Below are 23,259 nucleotides of genomic sequence, written 5' to 3'. Positions count from 1 at the left end.
TAGAAACAACAGTGACAGCACCACAAAAACGGAAGGGATCTGTTGTAGCTCTGTAGAAGCCTGGGTCTGTACTCTGTCAATGGTAGGTTACGGGGGAACTCTTTGGGGAGATTCACCTATTGCTCACCTCTTGGCCACAGCACAGTAGACTATATGATTACAAACATTGACCCTTTCTCTCTCAGCTCATTCACTGTCAGCCACTAACACCTCTGTCTGATCACAGCCAAATTACGTTGTTCCTCAAAAGAACAGACATGGCAACAACCATACATTCACAGCCCAGTAATCTATACAACATCAGAAATTCATACAGATGGGCCCAAAACAGCACAGAAGAATACCAGAAAGCAACCTGTAACCAAAATATCCTAACACTCTTAGATAACTTTCTGGATACCACATTCACTCACAGTAAAGAAGGCATCAATCTAGCAGTAAAAAACATGAACTATATATTCAGGCAAATGGCAGAAGAAGCACAACTGAAATCGATAAAAACAAAACAAAAAAGACCACAGATGACACCTGGTTTGATGCAGATTGTAAAATTATAAGGAATAAACTTAGAACACCATCTAACCTGTCGCGTCCTGACCATAGTAAGATGTGATTTTCTATGGTAGAGTAGGTCAGGGTGTGACAGGGGGTGTTTTGTGTTTTTCTATGTTTTCTATTTCTATGTTCTTAGGTTCTAGTTTTTGTATTTCTATGTTGGCTTGTTTGAGATGATCTCCAATTGGAGGCAGCTGGTCCTCGTTGTCTCTAATTGGAGATCATATTTAAGTAGGGGTTTTTCTTCCTGGGTTTTTGTGGGTGATTATATTTTGAGTAGTGTTTGTTTCTCTCTGCGTCACGGTTTGTTGTTTTGTTAATTCAGTTATTTACGTATTTGCAAAGTTTCACGGATTAAATAAAATGTGGAACTACAACCACGCTGCACTTTGGTCCGCTCCTTTAGACAACCGTGACAGAATCACCCACCATCAAAGGGCCAAGCAGCGTGCCCAGAAGCAACAGAAATGGACCTGGGAGGAAATTTTGGACGGAAAAGGACCCTGGAGGCAGGTTGGGGAGTATCGCCATCCGAGGGAGGAGATTGAGGCAGCTAAAGCAGAGCGGCATTATTATGAGGCGCTGTACAAACCACTAGGCAAGTGCGAGAGACGGCCCCCAAATGTTTTTTTGGGGGGGCACACGGGGACATTGGCAGAGTCAGGTTGGAGACCTGAGCTTACCGTGGGGGGCGAGTGATCGAGCAAGCACCATGTTATGCGGAGATGCGCACTGTCGCCAGTGCGCAGATACAGCCCGGTGCGCTCGGTGCAAGCTCCACACCGTTGCTGTGCTAGAGTTGGAATTCAGCCAGGAAGGAGTATGCCTGCTCAGTGTTCCTGGTCTCCGGTGTGTCTTCTCGGCCCAGGTTATCCTGCGCCAGCTCTACACACAGTACCCCCAGTTCGCCAACATAAACCTGTGCGACCTGTCACAATGCCTCGCGCTTGTCGGGCTACGGAGGTTATCCAGCCAGGACAGGTTGTGCCAGTCATAAGCTCCAGATCTCCAGTGCGCCTCCACGGTCCAGTATACCCTGTGCCTCCTCTCTGCACTCGCCCTGAGGTGCGTGTCATCAGCCCGGTGCCACCTGTACCGGTCCCATGCATCAGGCCTCCAGTGCGCCTCCACAGCCCAGTACGTCCTGTGCCTCCTCCCCGCACTCGGCCTGAGGTGCGTGTTACCAGTCTGGCGCCACCTATGCCAGCCCCACGCATGAGGACTCCAGTGTGCCTGCCCAGTCCGGGGTGTCCTGTCCTGCTCCCCGCACTCGCCCAAAAAAGCATTTGATTCTATTTGGCATACAGGACTGTTCTACAAAGTTATTGAAAGTGGTGTAGGGGGTAAAACATATGACGTAATGAATTCATTGTATACTGGCATCATTGAAATTGGCAAGAAAATATCATAATTCTTTAACCAGGGGCGGGGCCTTCGCCAGGGTTGCAATCTGAGCCCTGCACTCTTCAATATTTACATCAACGAATTGGCTACTATTCTAGAAAAATCCTCAACCCCTGGTGTTAGTCTCCACAATTCAGAGGTTAAATGCCTACTCTTCGCAAATGACCTATGCCTGCTGTCACCCACAGCACATGGCCCACAGCAGAGCCTGGACCTGCTAGAGCAGTACTGCCAGACCTGGGCTCTGGCAGTAAACCCCAAAAAGACTAAAATAATGATTTTCCAGAGAAGATCCAGATCTCAGGGAATTAGACCAGTTCTCAATTGCACACACTACAATTACTTAGGTTTAAAAATAAGCTCAACTGGACACCATAATGATGCCGTGAATGAACTGAGAGAGAAAGCACACAGGGCATTCTACGCCATTAAAAAACAAATTTAAATTTAAATACCTATTACAATTTGGCTAAAATGAATTGAATGTGTCATTGAACCAATTGCATTTTATGCCAGCGAGGTGTGGGGTCCACTTGCAAAACAAGATTTCACCAAATGGGACAAACACCCCATTCAAACCCTGCATGCAGAGTTCTGTAAGATTCTCCTACATGTCTAGAGGAAAACTACAAACAATGCATGCAGTGCAGAATTAGGCCAATATCCACTAATAATAAAAACTAAAAAAAGAACAATTAAGTTTTGGAAACATCTAAAATACAGTGACACCCTCTCATATCATTACCAAGCCCTGCAATGCCAAGAGTTGAGCAAAGAAAAGAGTCCCCACATCCAGCTGGTCCTGGGGCTGAGTTCACAAACGTGTTCTACTAACACACGGACCAGAACATCCAATCAATCAGAATAAAACAAATTACAACACAATCAAAACAAAACTACATTGCTTATTGGGAAACACAAGCACAAAGCAAAATGCAGTGCTATCTAGCCCTAAATCGACAGTACACCATGGCTAACTATTTGACCATGGTTACTGATCAAAACCTCAGAAAAACCTTGACAAAGTACAGGCTCAGTGAGCACAGCCTTGCCATTGAGAAGGGTAGACACAGGAAAACCTGGCTCCCAGTAGAGGAAAGGCTGTGCAACCACGGCACCACAGCAGAACCTGAGACAGAGCTGCATTTCCTGACAAAATATCCAAAATATAAAACCAGGTTTCAAAGACCTCTCTGATGAGAATAGGCTACCCGTCCTGTTGGGGGAGGACGCAGAGAGTTGTGGGTTGGCAGGGCACTATATTGCTGCCTGCGATAAGATGAGGGACAGTGTCTGACAGACCAATCAACCTGCACATGTCCTCTATTGTATGCTTATTGTTATTGTTCAATGTATGGTTATTTTGACTCTTGGTTATTGTTGTCCCATTGACAATTTTGATTCTTATTATCTTAATATTGTAAATATCCAAAGTAAGCTTTGGCAATATGGAGAGAGAGAGAGAGAGAGAGAGAGAGAGAGAGAGGTTTTTCTTGTGTAGCCTTTTTATCTTAGAGGGTTTACAGTGCCACCATACTGTCATATGAGGTGAACAGAAGAACGGGTCTTAACATAAACTCATTACTGTAAGCCTGCCTCTGTGTGTGTCTTTGTAAAACCACTCAATCCGCTTAATAAACTTCTACTGCAAGTTTGGGTACCAGGGTTTCTGACGCATTCTTAACTTGAGTATTATGAGGCTGGGGATGAAATACAACCAAGACATTATATTGTTTGTTTGTTAGAAAAGGATGTTGCCTTTGAGAAACAAGTAAAAAATACTTTTCACAAATGGCCGACCCTCTATAGTACAAAATGAGGGCCACAGGAGAGACAGCAGGGCATCTGTGGTTCTAAAAGAGACTACACACTGTGTGTAGCCTACTGTAGTATTGGTTTCCCATCACTTGTAACTCAGTATGGGTACAGGTACAGACAAACACCAAACAATCCTGTTCTCTTCCTTCTTCAATATCAGCTGACAAAACCCAATATAACACTTCAAACTATCACACAGACTCAGAATTTTCTATGCCAAGAATCCCTATTTTATATCCCACAGTGACGTGAGACAGAGACGTCCTTTTCCATTTTCTAAAATGAGCCTGCCGGTGAGCAAAGACAAGCCATCTCTCCTCTCCAGCGCTGAGCGGCTTAGATCACTGATGAACATGTCACATCAGACCCACACAACAACACAGATGGCTGAGACGAGTGTTGGTGTATGTCGAGTAGGTATTAACGTGTGTGTGTGTTTGTGTGTGTACCAGTCTGGGTGTAGAGTAGGTATCAGAGTAGATACATGCCTCCACTACATCTCTAGTCCTCCACAGACTCTAAAGCCATTTGATGTAATCTCTCCAAGGCAAACAATTTATATGGCATACAAGCACACAGTACACACACAGTACGCACACACACAAACAAACGCACACACATACTGTATATACAGCACACATCTATTTATACAAAGCAGTTCATTAATATTTGATTCCTCTTTTAGTATTTTCATGCATTCCCCAGATCACTGGAAGAGAGGCACTGAAAGGCATTGTGGGAGATGGTGCCTACCTCGTCATACGTGTACCGGTAGTCTGCCTTCTTTGATTTCAGATCCCACAGGACCACGATCCCAGACTCATATCCAATTATAAGCTGGAATGAAAAAGTGACAGGCAGCCAGTGAGATTTGGCCCGGTGAGAAGATGATCCACGTCAGAGAAGGAATAATATGCTCAACATTCACACGGCAAGCTGTGGTGGGATGGGGGGGATGAAAGACAATGCATACAGGATACACAGCTTATAGGAGTCGCCTTTGACCTTGGTTCTAAACCAACAACAAGAAAAATAAGTGCATTTTGTTAAATGTTTTATTGATATCGGTTAACCAAACCATGCCTCCCCCACTCTAAAGTTGATATTATCAACATATTCCAAACAATGGACTCTTTTCAATTAAATCAAATGATAAATCATTATTTATGTTATTCTTTAGAATGTAGCTCATCTTGCACCATGAGTCCAAAAACACAGGTAATTGATAGACAAACATGTGAACAACTGTGGCTGACAAGTCATTCATCTCTCAAAAGCAATTATTTGTGTGTTCAAATAAAATATAAATAATGATCCAGCTAGCTATAATGTTTCATAGAGGCTAAACCTCTAATGTTTCATAAAGGCTAAACCTCTAATGTTTCATAAAGGCTAAACCTATAATGTTTTATAAAGTCTAAACCTATAATGTTTCATAAAGGCTAAACCTCTAATGTTTCATAAATGCTAAAACTATAATGTTTCATAAAGGCTGAACCAATAATGTTTTATAAAGGCTAAACCTACAGTACCTGCAGAGTGGTGGAGTGAGGAGGGAAGAAGGAAGAAAGAGAGAGAGATAAAGGTAAAAGTAAAGTGTGTGTAGTCTTTGAAGAAGTAAAGTCTTTCAGTAGGCTGTATATACAAATACTTTGTGTGGCCTGTTTGAATAAGCCATCAAGGTCTCATTTATCACCCACATGACTGTCTCTCTGTCTTTCTGTCTGTCTGCAGACTCATTGATGGCGGGGGGCATGGCACACTCTTCAGCATTAACAACAAGGAACGATACACACATGTAGATGTAATGTACACAATGTGTGGGCAGAGAGACACTCTATACCTTTCCCTCATCCATGGGGTTGTCACTTATGTGTACCACAGGACCTGGGTGGGCCTTGGAGGATCTGATAGAGAGGAAGAGAAAAGTAAGAGAGATCGCAAATAAGAAGAAAAGAGAGGTGAGAAACAACATTCACCTCAGCAGCATCAAAGGGAAGTCACATACATCAGACAGGTGAGGTAGTATTACATGTGTGCAGAGTTCACACACATCATGTAGATCACCTTGGCTTATAGTGAGAGCAGAGGACAACCATTGAGCTTAGAGCATCTAAAGGAACTTAGTCCCTTTGAAACAGAGCAGTGGGAAGGACAGGGCTAACTGCTGAAGCCCTGAGAGTCCTCTTTCAAAGACAAGAGCTTACTGACAGGAGAGATGGATGGCTGTCAGTCTCCTCTGAGTGTGTACTGTAGTGTGTGTTGTGGGAGCCTAGGGGAATCAGAGGTGAAACTCACAATAAAATAAGACAGCGGGAGACCATTTGCAGTGCTCAAACCAAAGTTGTTCTTTAATAAAGGTTGTGGGGAATGGGGAGGGGAGAAAGACAACGGAAAGGCCTCTCAGGTAACGGGTGGGTCACTCTGCGTCTGGCGTGGCGGGTCCTCTAACCGCCTGTGTTAATGAAAAAAAAGAGAGAGAGATGAGTCCAGGGTTTCAACCCTTGCTCTCAACTTGCGCCGGATGGCGTACTGCACGGGAATGGGTCCTCTTCCTTTGGGGGAAAAGAAAATGAAAAGAGATATGCAGTTGAAGTCGGAAGTTTACATACACCTTAGCCAAATACATTTAAACTCAGTTTTTCACAATTCTTGACATTATTCTAGTAAAAATTGCCTGTCTTAGGTCCGTTAGGATCACCACTCTATTTTAAGAATGTGAAATGTCAGAATAATAGTAGAGAGAATGATTTATTTCAGCTTTTATTTCTTTCATCACATTCCCAGTGGGTCAGAAGTTGACATACACTCAATTAGTACTTGGTAGCATTGCCTTTTAAATTGTTTAACTTGAGTCAAATGTTTCGGGTAGCCTTCCACAACCTTCCCACAATAAGTTGGATGAATTTTGTCCCAATCCTCCTGACAGAGCTGGTCTAACTGAGTCAGGTTTGTAGGCCTCCTTGCTCGCACACGCTTTTTCAGATTGCTCACAAATGTTCTATAGGATTGAGGTCAGGGCTTTGTGATGGCCACTCCAATACCTTGACTTTGTTGTCCTTAAGCCATTTTGCCACAACTTTGGAAGTATGCTTGAGGTCATTGTCCATTTGGAAGACCCATTTGCGACCAAGCTTTAACTTCCTTACTGATGTCTTAAGATGTTGCTTCAATATAGCCACCTAATTTTCCTGCCTCATGATGTCATCTATTCTGTGAAGTACACCAGCCCCTCCTGCAGCAAAGCACCCCCGCAACATGATGCTGCCACCCCCATGCTTCACGGTTGGGATGGTGTTCTTCGGCTTGCAAGCCTCCCCTTTTTTCCTCCAAACATAACGATGGTCATTATGGCCAAACAGTTCTATTTTTGTTTCATCAGACCAGAGGACATTTCTCCAAAAAGTACGATCTTTGTCCCCCTGTGCAGTTGCAAACCGTAGTCTGGATTTTTTTATGGTGGTTTTGGAGCAGTGGCTTCTTCCTTGCTGAGCGCCCTTTCAGGTTATGTCGGTATAGGACTCGTTTTACTGTGGATATAGATACTTTTGTACCTGTTTCCTCCAGCATCTTCACAAGGTCCTTTGCTGTTGTTCTGGGATTGATTTGTACTTTTCGCACCAAAGTACGTTCATCTCTAGGAGACAGATTACGCCTCCTTCCTGAGCGGTATGACCTCTGCGTGTTCCCAGGATGTTTATACTTGCGTACTATTGTTTGTACAGATGAACGTGGTACCTTCAGGCATTTGGAAATTGCTCCCAAGGATGAACCATACTTGTAGAGGTCTACAATAGCTGATTTATTTTGATTTTTCCATGATGTCAAGCAAAGAGGCACTGAGTTTGAAGGTAGGCCTTGAAATACATCCACAGGTACACCTCCAATTGACTCAAATGATGTCAATTAGCCTATCAGAAGCTTCTAAAGCCATGACATAATTTTCTGGAATTTTGCAAGCTGTTTAAAGGCACAGTCAACTTAATGTATGTAAACTTCTGACCCACTGGAATTGTGCAACAGTGAATTAATTATAAGTGAAATAATCTGTCCGTAAACAATTGTCATATACAAAGTAGATGTCCTAACCGAGTTGCCAAAACTATAGTTTGTTAACAATACATTTTTGGAGTGGTTGAAAAACAAGTTAAAATAACTCCAATCTAATTGTATGTAAACTTCCGACTTTAGGTGAGTCAAACATTGCCTACAATCTTCTTTGTCGTTGGATCGAGGTGCTTATCATATTCACTCCGGTTCTTCTGAAGTCTAGATGTACCCTCTGCCTGTCTACCCTAGTGCCCGAGTGACTGCACCTCTACTTATACCCATTTGAGGTAATGAGGGACAGGTGGGACCAATTCCAGGTGCCAATTGGTTGCAGAACCTGGACTGGGTAATATTGGTGTTGAATTCCAATTTTGGAGAAGGGATCACCATGGCAACAGAGGCAGGATGGGCAGAGTGCAGACAGCCTCCTGAAAACATGCTGCACCCACACAGAGGCAAGCACAAACACACACACACACACACACACACACACACACACACACACACACACACACACACACACACACACACACACACACTAGTGATGTGCGGGTTGACTCATAACCCGCAGACCTCGCGGTTATATCCACGGAATGGATGGGTTTAGGGTCATTAAATGGGTTGAATGAAAAAATCCATAAATGTATAGTTCTTGTACAATTTATATCTATAGGCTACTTTAGGTTTTTCTTTCATTATTTTAGGCTATCTGGCATTAATGCGTAAACCTAAGCCTCAAGGTCTAACTGTACAAGCACCAAATAGGCTACACGCCAATCGCCAAATGCTTTTGGGAACAGGAAGACAAGTTAACGTAAATCCAAAAATGACAATGTCAAAGTTTAATTCAATAAGAGAAAAGCTGAGAAATGGAGAGTTGAAAATAAATAGAAGGGAGGGCCAGAAATGTAGTTTGGGAAAGATTTGGTGAAGTGCTAAAAGATGATGATAGCAGTGCAGGCTATATTAGCCTATGTGTGATGATTGTGAGGCGCTATACACATTCGACAGTCACAAGATGGGGATTTTAAATAGGCCTATGGCACGTCAAGGGAACTGTAGCCTACTGTTCAGATGGGTTAGATAGAAACTGAAACCTGGAAACTGACTGTATAACCTCTCACACATAGCCTTAATATTATCTCCTGCAGAATTAAGCGTTTCTTGCTGTAAAATGATACACCAAATGTAGGCAAAATGTTTACTTGGGAACTGGAGTGAAGGTGCTATGTTTATTAGCGTCATAAAAGCTGATAGTATTTCAACCACATAAAATATGCATCCAAACCAAATTGAAATCTTATCAGAAACATGTTGGGTTGCTTTCACAGATTTCTATTTCCTTACAAATTAAAGTAATTTGGAAATTTTCAACAGGAAACCTTTCCTGTTTTTTTTAGGTATTTCATTTTCTCTCCGGTCACTAAACATCTTTGCTGCACAGAAGAAGATGACAAAGGAAACTTTACCGATGTCAGCTAGATTGAAGCATTCATTCTATAAATTTATGGCAATATTCTGGTGAGCAAGGGTTTAATTAGTCTTATAGGGCAAAATATAATAGGGAAAAAAGTGCATTGGGTATTCAGAGGATATTTATAGACTAAAATAACATTGATGCTTACAAGAAGGGGTTGGAACCGGTTCACGGAAAACAGGAAAATAGTTACATTTTTCAATGAACAGAAACTAAACCGGGAACGAAAGTGATCCATATACTGTTCCACAACAGAACCGTTATTGTAAAGGCATGGGAACCGGTTAATAACTTTTTTTTGTTCCAGGCATTTTTTTCTAGTCCCACAAAAAAAAACGCAACTAAGCGCCTATGCAAAGCCCTCACTGTGTCACTCAGAAACGTATGCCAGTGTCTGCCTGCAAGCTGAAAATCTTTGCCAGTGTGTGTGTATGTTTGGGCTACCTTCCCCCTCCGAAGCTTAAACTACTATACTGATGTTACCAGAGTGATTCAGAAGATAGAGAGAGAGATTTTTGATTAGCTAAAGAAGAATTGATAAACTTTTTCAATGCTAGTTAAGGATACCACAGTGTAGGCCTAGTTGGATTTATTAACTACAAAAAGGTCAAATGTGTTTTTTATTCTGGTGCTACTCTGCACACACAAGCTTGTTAGCTTGCTAGCTTAAGCTTGTTAGCTAGCTAGCTCAAAGGACATTCAAAGTTCCTTCACTGAAGCCGCTCCTGCCAGGTTTAATTCTGTGCACTTAAAACCTGTTAGGGCTAGGGGGCAGTATTTACACGGCCGGATAAAAAACGTACCCGATTTAATCTGGTTATTACTACTGCCCAGAAACTAGAATATGCATATAATTATTGGCTTTGGATAGAAAACACCCTAAAGTTTCCAAAACTGTTTGAATGGTGTCTGTGAGTATAACAGAACTCACATGGCAGGCAAAAACCTGAGAAGATTCTGTACAGGAAGGGCCCTCTCTGACCATTCCTTGGGCTTCTTGACTCTCTTTATTGAAAACTGAGGATCTTTGCTGTAACGTGACACTTCCTACGGCTCCCATAGGCTCTCAGAACCCGGGAAAAAGCTGAATGATGTCTTTGCAGCCCCTGACTGAAAAACATTAGGGCCTTTGGTAAGTGGTCTATCAGAGGACAATGAGACTGAGGCGCGTGCACGAGGCGACCCCATGTTTTTATTTTCTCTCTCTTTGAACTAAAACACGGTGTCCCGGTCGGAATATTATCGTTTTTTACGAGAAAAATTGCATAAAAATTGATTTTAAACAGCGGTTGACATGCTTCGAAGTACGGTAATGGAATATTTAGAATTTTGTTGTCACGAAACGCGTCGGGCGCGTCACCCTTCTTTACCCTTTCGGATAGTGTCTTGAACGCACGAACAAAACAGAGGATATTTGAACATAACTATGGATTATTTTGAACCAAACCAACATTTGTTATTGAAGTAGAAGTCCTGGGAGTGCATTCTGACGAAGAACAGCAAAGTTAATAACATTTTTCATATAGTAAATCTGACTTTGGTGAGGGCTAAACTTGGTCGGTGTCTAAATAGCTAGCCCTGTGATGCCAGGCTATCTACTCAGAATATTGCAAAATGTGCTTTCACCGAAAAGCTATTTTAAAATCGGACATAGCGAGTGCATAAAGGAGTTCTGTATCTATAATTCTTAAAATAATTGTTATGTTTTTTGTGAACGTTTATCGTGAGTAATTTAGTAAATTCACCGGAAGTTTGCGGGGGGTATGCTAGTTCTGAACGTCACATGCTAATGTAAAAAACTGGTTTTTGATATAAATATGAACTTGATTGAACAAAACATGCATGTATTGTATAACATAATGTCCTAGGATTGTCATCTGATGAAGATCATCAAAGGTTAGTGCTGCATTTAGCTGTGGTTTGGGTTTATGTGACATTATATGCTAGCTTGAAAAATGGGTGTCTGATTATTTCTGGCTGGGTACTCTGCTGACATAATCTAATGTTTTGCTTTCGTTGTAAAGCCTTTTTGAAATCGGACAGTGTGGTTAGATTAACGAGAGTCTTGTCTTTAAAATGGTGTAAAATAGTCATATGTTTGAGAAATTGAAGTAATAGCATTTCTAAGGTATTTGAATATCGCGCCACGGGATTACACTGGCTGTTGCGTAGTTGGGACGATCTCGTCCCACCTAGCCCAGAGAGGTTAATTCAAATAAAGCATGTCATAAAAAGATGCCCAGCTCTCAAAGCCTCCTCCTCAGCCCTATCTCGCTTTCTCCCCACCCGCAAAATTTGAGTTGCATCTTACGCCATAGGCTACACTTGTCTGTCCATCATGCCTGTAAACAGCTAGCTTGCCTGCTCTGTCTGCACTGATTGGTGAAGTATTTTACTGAGCTAAATGTAAAAAACTGTTGATTTCACAGGTTAAAAAAGGAACAGAAAGGAACAATATAAACTGGTACTCTTGGGGGTTCGAACTGGTTCAGAACTTTACTTTGCTGGTCGGAACAGTGGAATGGAACAAAAAAAATGTATGGTTCTGTTCAGAACAAAACGATCAGAAAATAATGGAGGTACAAACCCCTGCTTACAACTAATCATTTTCTTTATTCTGTCAAACTTGATAATTGAAAATAAATATAAACAGAGGTTTTATAAGTAACATCGAGTTGATGTACAATACTTGCCCTGGAGTAGGGGCGTCTCACCTATTCTGTAAAGTCTAAAGAGGGAGGGCTTACTGGGTAGGTTCCTCAGTCCTTTTAGTACACACACTATCTCACTTCAGGTTGTCACTGTGATAGCAAAAAATTCTGAAGCTTTCCTCACTAGATCTAGTCAAGTGTACAGAATTGATTTAGAGGCGAGTTGTGTTGATTCCTTTACTATCTCAGCCATCCAGGGCAAATCAAATCAAATTTATTTGTCACATGCTTCATGAACAATAGGTGTACGCTAACAGTTAAATGCTTACTTACAGTTCCCTTTTCCAACAATTCAGAGTCCTTTTTCCCTTTACTTGGTCGGCACTAAAGTATTGAGAGGATCCCCTACAAGGCTCTACATCTGTATCTGTGCAAGAGTGTGAAAATGAATGACAAGATGTAGAGGCCTGAATTCCACACCCCATACTTCTCTCATAATGGATCACGCCTGCTGTGGAATCTGACTTCTATATGGATGGCATTCACTTTAGCCCATATCATATTGCATGCATCACATTTACACACACATATGCAATACACACAAACCATATTTAGGCCATCAAACCCAATGTCCCATAGCGGATATCATACACACAAACACTGTCAAAGACCATCAACCACCTGTGGTGTGTATCACAAATGGATAGTATCAGCATGCATGCATAACCATACACACACCAGAGCATGTGAGCTGATTTGAGTGGTTGTAAATCCCGCTCATTGCTCATGGAGTGGTGCTTGCCCACTGCTCCTGCTTCATGTCCTTTCCGACCGCTCCTAAAACCGCTGTGTGCTCACAGGAAAAAATACTGACGCTCCAAATTTGCTCAATTCATTAAAATCACAATTTAACCAACACCCATTAATTTTGGACAACCTGGACCTATCATTTGTTGTTGAAGTATTGAAACCAAACCATATGATTTTAATGAAAAGTATTTGAATAAACATGAAATGGTGAATGTAAGAAGTAGACATCATTTCAAATAGGCTACATGTCATATTAAACAGCATATAAACACTCCAAATAGGTCAGGAGCCAGACAAGGAGACTAAGAATGAATAAAAATGAAATATTAATGCTATATTATTTCAATTATTTCAAGGCTATAGCCTACAAAGAAATACATTGTGAAGCATTTGTGAGTGCGTTACAATAGGCTGGTAGGGACATAAACCGCTCAGCATTTAAACAACATTTCATTGTATAGTCTATTCATCATTATAGTCTATAAATTGAGCATATAGGCTGTGACTTACTTAGAATGAAATACAAATTAAACGGAAAACGACTTATTACTGCCTTTGAATTCATTTTTAGAAACAGTAGTTTGGCCAGTCTGTGGCTTCAGGCTCATGCGATGGTCCCTGGAGAGCAGGCCAGCAGTAGAGAATATCCTCTCTACACTTGCAGAGCCACTGGGGATGCTAAATACCCTTTTGGCCACTCTTGCCAGGCTGGGCAGAGATGCAAAGTTGTTTTTTCTGTTTTCTTCTATAGGTAGGCCTAAAGGTTTTTAAGCAAAATAACCCAATCAAATCGGAACGCTCCTTGAACATGGGAATATGCCAGGCCTATTGGGCCGAAATCAATTATGGCCTATTGTATAGATCAGGGTTCCCCAACTGACAGGCCGCGTGCCAAATCTGGGCCACCAGCAATATTATCTGGCCCCCAAAAGCCCCCCAAATTATTCTCAATATTTTTTTAATAAAAAAATAAAAAAATAAATATATATATATAATGCAAAAGTTACATTTTAACTTAACTAATAAAGCAGGCAGCGGACCATGTTGTGGTGCTGAAACTTAAAGCTGCAACTGCAGCGCAATCAATAGGAGTTGCACAGCGCCTGGTGCTGAAAATATAGCTAACTTTTTATGCACGTGGCACACAGCAACAGATTGAGAGAAACTATACCAGTCGAGTAATTCATTTCAACAATAATCTTCATTTTAATTTGAGTCTAGGCCATATAAAATAACATAACTGCCTGAGGTAGGCTGGGGCATAACAGCATTTTTCACAAAAAAAGATATGTGACCTAATATAAATGTTTTTTTTTTATTATGCCGACTTCCAATTGCAACTGGACAAAAATGTAGCATCCTACATAAAACAATAATTTAAAGAAAAAAAGACAATGTCTGTGTCTGAATGTCTGTATTGGGAGTCTCGGGATAGCCTGCTCCTGTAAGAACAAACAGAAAATAATGTCAGCTTGAGACCTAAATAGCCCCGTATTAGCACTCACAATAATGTTAGTATTTACTAAATACAGTCATGTAGGCCACTGAGTTACTTACTTGGACACAATCTTGTGGATGTCTTGTGAGATAGATGTGAGTACAAGTCTGACTATCAGTCAAAAGTTTGGACAAACCTACTTATTCAAGGGTTTTTCTTTATTTTTACTATTTTCTACATTGTAGAATAATAGTGAAGACATAAAAGCTATGAAATAACACATATGGAATCATGTAGTAACAAAAAAAGGGTTATATTTTATATTCTTCAAAGTAGCCACCCTTTGCCTTGATGACAGCTTTGCACACTCTTGGCATTGAATCAGTAGGTGTGTCCCAACTTTTATTGGTACTGTGTGTGAAACCCGGTTCCTGTCGTGAGTCTATATTGCGTTCATAGAGGACAATTAGGACTCGCAGGTGTAAGTCGATCCAAACATTATTAGCACATAAAAGGCAAGTTTCGTTATTGTTCTTTATCGCACAAAAGGACTCGGAACTCCTGAGCGCATCCCTGATTTGGCTCGATGTCTGGAATTCAATCAGCTCAGTTTGAATTGCGGCCTCATCCAGCTAGGGTATCGTTTTCTTAGCAAGGGAGGATAATTATCCACCTGGGCGGACTGAGACGATCACATACAAACGCAATGATATCCCTGGGCATGCTGTAGTCTTCAAATCAATTGGAGAAGTTGTCCCTCAGCTGCTTGATGAAATCTTCCATCACCTCTGTGACAATGCTGCGGCCTGGTCCCACTGTCTGTCGTTTCTTCATTTTCCTGAAGTGCAGTAGCCTTTGAGATGTCCAAAGTACATGGGTTTTCCACCATGTACACAACTGTTTTCCCTTTTTCTTGTAACTGCAGATTTAACCCGTTTAAGTGACAGAATATGTCAGCCAAAAAAACTGTGTGTTTAGCTTGCTGTTAACGCTTTAATGTTTCTGCGTCGGGCCTCTGTCTGGGGCGGGAAGGCCACTTTGAAAGCTCCATGCTTAGATTCATAATGACATCTGAGATTGAATTATTTGCAAGCAGTGACATCTTCATTGCAAATAATACACACTGGCTTGGCATTGGGAAAATAAGATGGACTGAAACTTTGATTTTAATTATCCATCTTTCTTCTTGATACTTTTTGAGTGCGACATTTTATCTTGCTGTCAAGCTAATTATTCTGAACAAATGGTGACATTAAAAAAAGTAGTGTAGTCTTCAGTAGGCTATGTAGACTTGTTTTTCCCCACCAATCAACCACCGAGAAATATATATATTTTTTTAATAGAGACATAGTGATTTTAGAGTAATCAGATCAAAATGATTGTTATTGTCACTACATGTATTGTGTACTAATCAGGTGTGTTCAAAATGTTGTTCAATTTGTAGTGTAGGCCAATTAATTGTGCTAATATTACATTCTAATTATGTTCTGTCTTGCCAACTATTAGCTCAGAAAATTACACAAGGCCAAACTTAGTTGACGAACCCTGGTATAGATAATAGAACAACAATGAACTAAACGTTTAAGAGATCTGATTTTTTGTTTATAAATTCTTTGCTACAATGACACACTTAGTAATCTACCCACCTCGTTCCTTTCTTTTAGAATGTTCACGTAGTATTAAGTACACCATCATGCTTTCGGGATATGTGCCATTTCGGGACATCATTGCACTCCCTCTCTTGCTCTTGGTCCTCATTTAGCATCTGTGTGTTCTATCCATTTCTTTATGAAAATATTTAGCGAACACCATTACAGTATCTAAAGCAAGGGGCTATAGCAGCACACAAGTAGGCTACAAATGCATGCTGGGCCGGGCATGCCCTGAGCTAGTGAAGTGAGCACTACTGGAGGGAAATTGGAGCGGGCGAGAAGGCCGACGCTCCAGCCTTTGGGAATCTCGCTCTGCGCTCCAGTTAAATTGGGCACGCTCTGCTCCTCGCTCCGCTCCAGCTCTGCTCAGCTCACATACTCCAACACACACACACACGCACACACACACACACACAAGCATCCAACACTGAAACAGCGAAAACACAGTCACCCTGACCTCTGGTAACATGGCATTAACACCCTTAGCAACATGCCACCATCAATGATGGCAACATGCCAACGCAATATGTTTTGACTACCTATTAACAGTATGTGTATTCGGGGAAGTGGTATATTGTAGGTGCAGTTATCACAATGAGCTAACAAAAAAAAGGAGTCAGAGAGAGATTTTGTCAGAGGGGGAATGGATAGAAAGAAGAGTGGAGTGGAGTAGAGTGTGAGGACTAGTGAGTCAGCTTTGCTATCTTCTAGGTCCCTTGGAGGGTTGGCTGATTAGATCACCTATGTGTCTGGGAGACATCGGAAAACCCTGACTGCATGGGGCTCTCTCACACTTACATACTCACTCAGGATGCAGGGTAATTGGTAAGTCTTGACTGAATTATGCATTTTCATATACACACACCAGTGGAGGCTGCTGAGGGGAGGACGGCTCATAATAATGGCTGGAACGGAGTCAATGGAATGGCTTTAAACACATGGAAAACATGTATTTGATACCGTTCCACTCATTCCACTCCAGCCATTCCCACGAGCCCATCCTACCCAATTAAGGTGCCACCAACTTCCTGTGAGGCACACACACACACACACACACAGAGTTAGCAAAAGACAGGAATAAAGTGGGGGAAGGGAAAAGAGGGCGAGAGAACACCCTCTGGTGTTAACATGACCTGTGTGTCATAGTGGGCCTTAGGCTGTCCCTTACTCCTGTTATAGTTTTCCCTTGTACACACTGACAACATGCCTGACTATGACTCATAACACACACATTTTCATTGCATGTTCTCATTCACACATGACCTGGCCTCCTCCCCCTTGTTGATGACAGTGCAAGAGGAGGGGAGTAAGTCACACATACAGTGTAGTTCCAGGCTAGGCCCAGAGCCAGATGTATGGTTACTAAAAGCAGTATTTAAATAGCAGGGGCCTGGGGATGTTAACCATACACTGAAGCACAGAACAGAACCTAGCTTGCCATTGTTGCTATACTCTCCACACAGAGATAGTGAGAGAGGGAGGATAGCTAATCGGAAAATTGTACTATCCTCACCCACACCTGATTCTGATCTGGGAAACTGAGCTGGGCTATGATGACTGGTTTATGTGATGACTACAGGGATGGTGATGACTGGCTTTGTAATGTCCCACTATCCCCACTACTGTATGTCACATACTCTATGATCTAGTAAATTGGTTGTACTGTTCTTCACTATGCCTAGTCTAATCTTGAATACAACTTACTGTTACCTAGAAGTACTTGGTGTACTAAACTAGAACAGAACTGAACTGCAGTGTTCTGCTGTAGTATTGAGTGCTGCAGTATTTCCTAGTAATCTGCTTGACAGTGTTCAGTTCCACTCTGTAATGTTCAGTGCTCTGATCTTGTGTATTTCTCTCTATGCAGTGCAATACTGAGGTGGTGTAATATGAAGAGCGCCATCTTCATTGTTCCCTCAACTGCCCACTCCACTGTCCCTCTCTGATGACAGCATCAAAAGAAGATAATAGGAGAAGATAAAGGCAGTCAAGGTATCTAACGTTCATTCCAGCAGCCCAGAATAAGACGAGAGAGAGAGGAGAGAGAGGAGGGAGAGAGAAAGTGCCATCTGAATCACTCTCAGATATTCCCTTATCATAAAGCCTTTACGTGCAGATGTTCTGTTGTCATCAGAACTGAATATGGGCCACACGCACACACGTACAGTGCCTTCAGAAAGTATTCACACCCCTTGACTTTCTCCACATTTTGTTGTGTTAAAATGTATTATATTACACCCGCGGTTATATCCGCACGGAGGCAAAAAGGACAATGTCGGAGTTTAATTCAATCAGAGAAAAGATGCAAAATGGAGAGTTGATAATAAAGAGAAGGGAGGGCCAGAAATGTAATATTTGGAAAACATTTGGTGAAGTGGTAAATGAGGATGATAGCAGTGTTATGTGTGATGATTGTGAGGCACTATACAAATTCGACAGTCACAAAACACAGACTTCAAACAGGCCTATGTCACGTGTCCCAAGATGGCGCCGACAGATAGGGCAGCTCTGCTTCTAACTCCTAAACAACTTTGCAGTATTTTGTTATTTTGTGTGTTATTTATTATACTATTAGCCCAGGACATTTTTTGTGTTATTACATACAGCCGGAAATAACTTTTGTATATCAGAGCGGCGGTAACTCACCAGCATTACGAACGGGAATGCGACTTTCCCGAATTGTTCGTACCCCCCAGGGCAATTGAACTGATTCCAGAGGCTGATCCAAAACACCACCAGCGGAGAACAGGTATTTGGAGTGGACTTCTAGCCCGACTCAGGAGGCGCACACACCATCCACCGCTTCCGAGTATTTAACCCCTGTGCGACATCCAGCAAAAAATCATATCGCCATTAGCATAACAAAATGTAATAAAAAAAAAAAATCAATTTTTTTTTCAAATTATATCGTTTTATAGATACACCTCTCCTGAATCGAACCACGTTGTCCGATTTCAAAAAGGCTTTACAGCAAAAGCAAAACATTAGATTATGTTAGAGGAGTATATCGTAAAAGTAGCCACATAGCCATTTTCCGACCAACCACATGCATCACAAATAACCAAAAAACAGCTAAATGCAGCACTAACCTTTGACAATCTTCATCAGATGACAATCCTAGGACATCATGTTATTACATCATTAGCTTGTTGTTGTTAGCGCGTTCTGAAAGCTTCACCAAAAGTTCCGACGTGCGCGGGGCTACTCTTTCAACAAAATGCATTTTTTTCTTATTTAGGTTCGTTCAAACATGTCAAACATTGTATAACATAAATCTTTAGGGCCTTTTTCAACGAGAGCTCCAATAAGATTCGAGGGGGACGATTGCATTGTGTTTCAAAATGTTTCGAAAGGGGAGGGTAACCAGGGGCGCCGGCGTCATAATGGTGATGGCCCTCTCCGTGTGACTACGTTCCACAGCGTGTCATTCTGTCAGTTTTCACAGTAGGAGACTCAAATCACTTTGTAAAGACTGGGGACATCTAGTGGAAGCAATAGGAAGTGCTCAATGAACCATAGCTCACGGTGTGATTAATAGGCAACGTGATGAAGTTGAGTTCGCAATTCAGAATTCCACTTCCTGTTTCGATCTGTCTCGGGGTTTTGACTGCCATATGAGTTCTGTTATACTCACAGACACCATTCAAACAGTTTTAGAAACTTTAGGGTGTTTTCTATCCACAAGTATTAATTATATGCATATCTTAGCTTCTGAATTTGAGTAGTAGGCCATTTAAAATGGGCACGAATTTTTTTCAAAATGCGCTGTGGCGCCCCCATCCTAGGCGACCTTCAAGAGGATAACTCGCTAATGTTCAGTCTCTGGATAATAAAGTAGACGAGCTCAGGGTAAGAATCTCCTTCCAGAGAGACATCAGGGATTGTAATATACTCTGTTTCACGGAAACATGGCTCTCTCAGGATATACTGTCTTTGTCCATACAGCCAGCTGGGTTCTCAGTATATCGCTCAGACAGGAATAAAGAATTCTCCGGGAAGAAGAAAGGTGGGGGTGTATGTTTCATGATTAACCACTCATGGTGTGATTGTGATAACATACAGAAACTCAAGTCATTTTGTTCACCCGACCTAGAATACCTCACAAGCAAATGCCGACCGTATTACCTCCCAAGAGAATTATCTTCGGTTATAGTCACAACCGTGTATATTCCCCCTAAAGCCGATACCAAGATGGCCCTCAAAGAACTTCACAAGACTTTATTCAGACTGGAAACCACATATCCAGAGGTCACATTTATTGTAGCTGGGTATTTTAACAAAGCAAAGTTGAGGAAAATGCTACCGAAGTTCTATCAACACATTGACTGTAGTACTCACTGCTACTCCAACTTCCGGGATGCCTACAAGGCACTCCCCTGCCCTCCCTTCGTCAAATCTGATAACAACTCCATTTTGCTCCTCCCTTCCTATAGGCAGAAACTCAAACAGGAAGTACCCGTGCTAAGGGCTATTCAACGCTGGTCTGACCAATCGTAATCCACGCATCAAGATTGTTTTGACCACGCAAACTGGGATATGTTCAGGGTAGCCTCCGAGAATAATATCGACGAATATACTGATACGGTGACTGAGTTTATCAGGAAGTGTATAGGAGATGTTGTACCCACTGTGACTATTAAAACCTACCCTAACCAGAAACCAGGGATAGATGGCAGCATGCGCACAAAACTGAAAACGCGAACCACCACATTTAACCATGGCAAGGTGCCTGGGAATATGGCCAAATACAAACAGTGCAGTGATTCCAACCATAAGGCAATCAGAGGCAAAACACCAGTATAGAGACGAAGTGGAGTCGCAATTCAACCGCTCAGACACAAGATGTATGTGGCAGGATCTACAGACAATCACGGACTACAAAGGAAAAACCAGCCTCATCGCAAACACCGACGTCTTGTTTCTGGACAAGCTGAACACCTTCTTCGCCCACTTTGAGGATAACACAGTGCCACCGACGTGGCTTGCTACCAAAGAGATGACTATCGCCCCAAGGGACTCACTTCTGTCATCATGAAGTTCTTTGAAGAGGCTAATTAAGGATCATATCCCCTCTACCTTAGCTGAGACCCTAGACCCATTTAAAATAATCTCTCACTCAATGTCAACAAAGGAGCTGATCGTGGACTTCAGGAAACAGCAGTGGGAGCACGCCCCTATCCACATCGATGGGACCGCAGTGGAGCAGGTGGAAAGCTTCAAGTTCCACAGCATACACATCATTGACGATCTGAAATGGTCCACCCACACAGAAAGTGTGGTGAAGAAGGCGCAACAGTGCTTCTTCAAGGAGGCTGAAGAAATTTTACAGATGCACAATTGAGAGCCTGCTGTCGGGCTGTATCACCGCCTAGTACGCTATCATCCAGAAGGTGAGGTCAGTACAGGTGCACTGAGAGACTGAAAAACAGCTTCTATCTCAAGGCCATCAGATTGTTAAATAGCCATCACAAGGCAGCTTCCACCCGGTTACGTAACCCTGCACCTTAGATGCTGCTTCCCAATAGCCATGAAATCACTGGTCACTTTAATAATGGAACACTAGTCACTATACTAATGTTTACATATTTTTGCTTTACTCATCTCATATGTATACACTGTATTCTATTCTACTGTATATTAGTCTATGCCACTCCGACATTGCTCATTCTAATATTTATATATTCCTTCATTCCATTCTTTTACTTTTAGGTTGTGAGTATTGCGTGTATTGTTGTTAATTGTTAGATATTACTGCACTGTTGGAGCTAGAAACACAAGCATTTCGCTACACCCTCAATAACATCTGCTAAACATGTGTATGTGTAACCGGTGTGAAATGGCTAGATAGTTGGCTAATAGCGTTTCAATCTGTGACGTCACTCACTCTGAGACCTTGAAGTAGTTGTTTCCCTTGCCACGGCTTTTGTGGAGCGATGGGTAACAGTGCTTCAAGGGTGACTGTTGTCGATGTGTGCAGAGGGTCCCTGGTTTGAGCCCAAGTACGGGCAAGGAGAGGGACAGAAGCAAAACTGTTACGTATATGTGACAAATCAATTTGATTTTATTTGATTTGGCACATCAAGGAAATTGTAGTCTACTGCTCAGATGGGTTAAATGGAAACTGAAATGTGGACACTGACGATGGATCTATAACATCTCACACATAGCCTTAATATTAACTCCTGCCGAATTAAGCATTTTTTGCATTAAAGTGATACACTAAATGTAGGCAAAATTTGGACTCTGGAACTGGAGTGGAGAAATATGATTTATTTCTTTTAGCATCTTGAGAGAATGTGAATGTTCAGTAAGATACTGTCTTTAGCAGTGGAGGCTCCTCAGAAGAGGAAGAGGAGGACCATCCTCCTCAGTGAATTTCATACAAATACAAATTGTGAAACATTAAAAAGGTTATCCTTTTTAGATAAAACTATACTAAATATATTAACATGTCACCAAATAATTGATAAAAACACATTGTTTTGCATTGAAGGTCTACAGTAGCCTCAGATGCACTCTGTAGGGTAGCACCATGGTGTAACCAGAGGACAGCTAGCTACTGTCCTCCTCTGGGTATATTGACTTCAAAACAAAACCTAGGAGGCTCATGGTTCTCACCCTCTTCCATAGACTTACACAGTAATTATGACAAGGTGCTCCAACTTATTAGAGCTCTTACAGCATGAACTGACATGTTGTCCACCCAATCAAACGATCAGAGTACTGATCAGAGTACTGATCAGAGTACGATCAGAGTACTGAAAGCATAAACTACAGCTAGCTAGCACTGCAGTGCATAAAATGTGGTGAGTAGTTGACTCAAAGAGAGAGAAAGATAATAGTTGAACAGTTTTAAACAAATTAATTTATTCCAAAATATGGAGAAGCAAGAGAGAGAGAGCTAACTATATTTGGTTGACTTTTTTAGTTTTACTTTCACTTTCACTTAGCTAGTGAATGCAGCTAGCTAGTTTAGCCTACTCAAACAACCGGCTCAAACAGAGAGGGATGCTATGTTAGATAGATGGCTATCCAACACTGGAACTCTTCTAAGTCAAGGTAAGCTTTTGGTTTTATAAATGTATTGTCCCCGGGCCCGCCGGTGTAACTGCTAAACTGCTTTCTGACTGTACACTGTATTGCATGATTGTAGCGAGTTTACTAACGCGTTAGGTCTAGTAGCTATGTTGACCATGATGTTAGCGGTCATGATATGAAGGTTTGGCTTGTAAAGTTTTTTGGCCTGGTCACAGACAGCTGCTATGTTGTGCACTGAAGTCTTCAAGCGAAGGGAAAAGGTGAGAGGAGGAGAGCGCGTAGATAGTTGCAAGAAGGAATTATATATACAACGAGCAAAGTGACCATGCTGTTTTTATGTGGCTGCTATGTAAGTGAACTGTGTTT

The 23,259-nt window shown here is 41.8% G+C and overlaps 1 protein-coding gene across 4 annotated transcripts in view; it reads right to left on the bottom strand.

Moving 5' to 3' along the window:
- The window catches only part of stxbp5a (syntaxin binding protein 5a (tomosyn)), a 195,922-nt gene that overhangs the window by 66,377 nt on the left and 106,286 nt on the right, over positions 1–23,259 (bottom strand). For all 4 annotated transcript variants that reach the window (XM_014145279.2, XM_014145281.2, XM_014145282.2 and 1 more), the window contains exons 6-7: positions 5,621–5,684; positions 4,531–4,614 (exon numbers count right to left, since the gene is read on the bottom strand). In XM_014145279.2, the coding sequence (XP_014000754.2) occupies positions 4,531–4,614; positions 5,621–5,684 (148 nt within the window). The remainder of the gene's footprint in view (positions 1–4,530; positions 4,615–5,620; positions 5,685–23,259) is intronic.

This window comes from Salmo salar, chromosome ssa15 (genome assembly GCF_905237065.1).
Source record: "Salmo salar chromosome ssa15, Ssal_v3.1, whole genome shotgun sequence".
Classification (NCBI taxonomy): domain Eukaryota; kingdom Metazoa; phylum Chordata; class Actinopteri; order Salmoniformes; family Salmonidae; genus Salmo; species Salmo salar.
The sequence above is the reverse complement of the archived record's forward strand: the minus strand, read 5'-3'. Positions and strand labels throughout refer to the sequence as shown.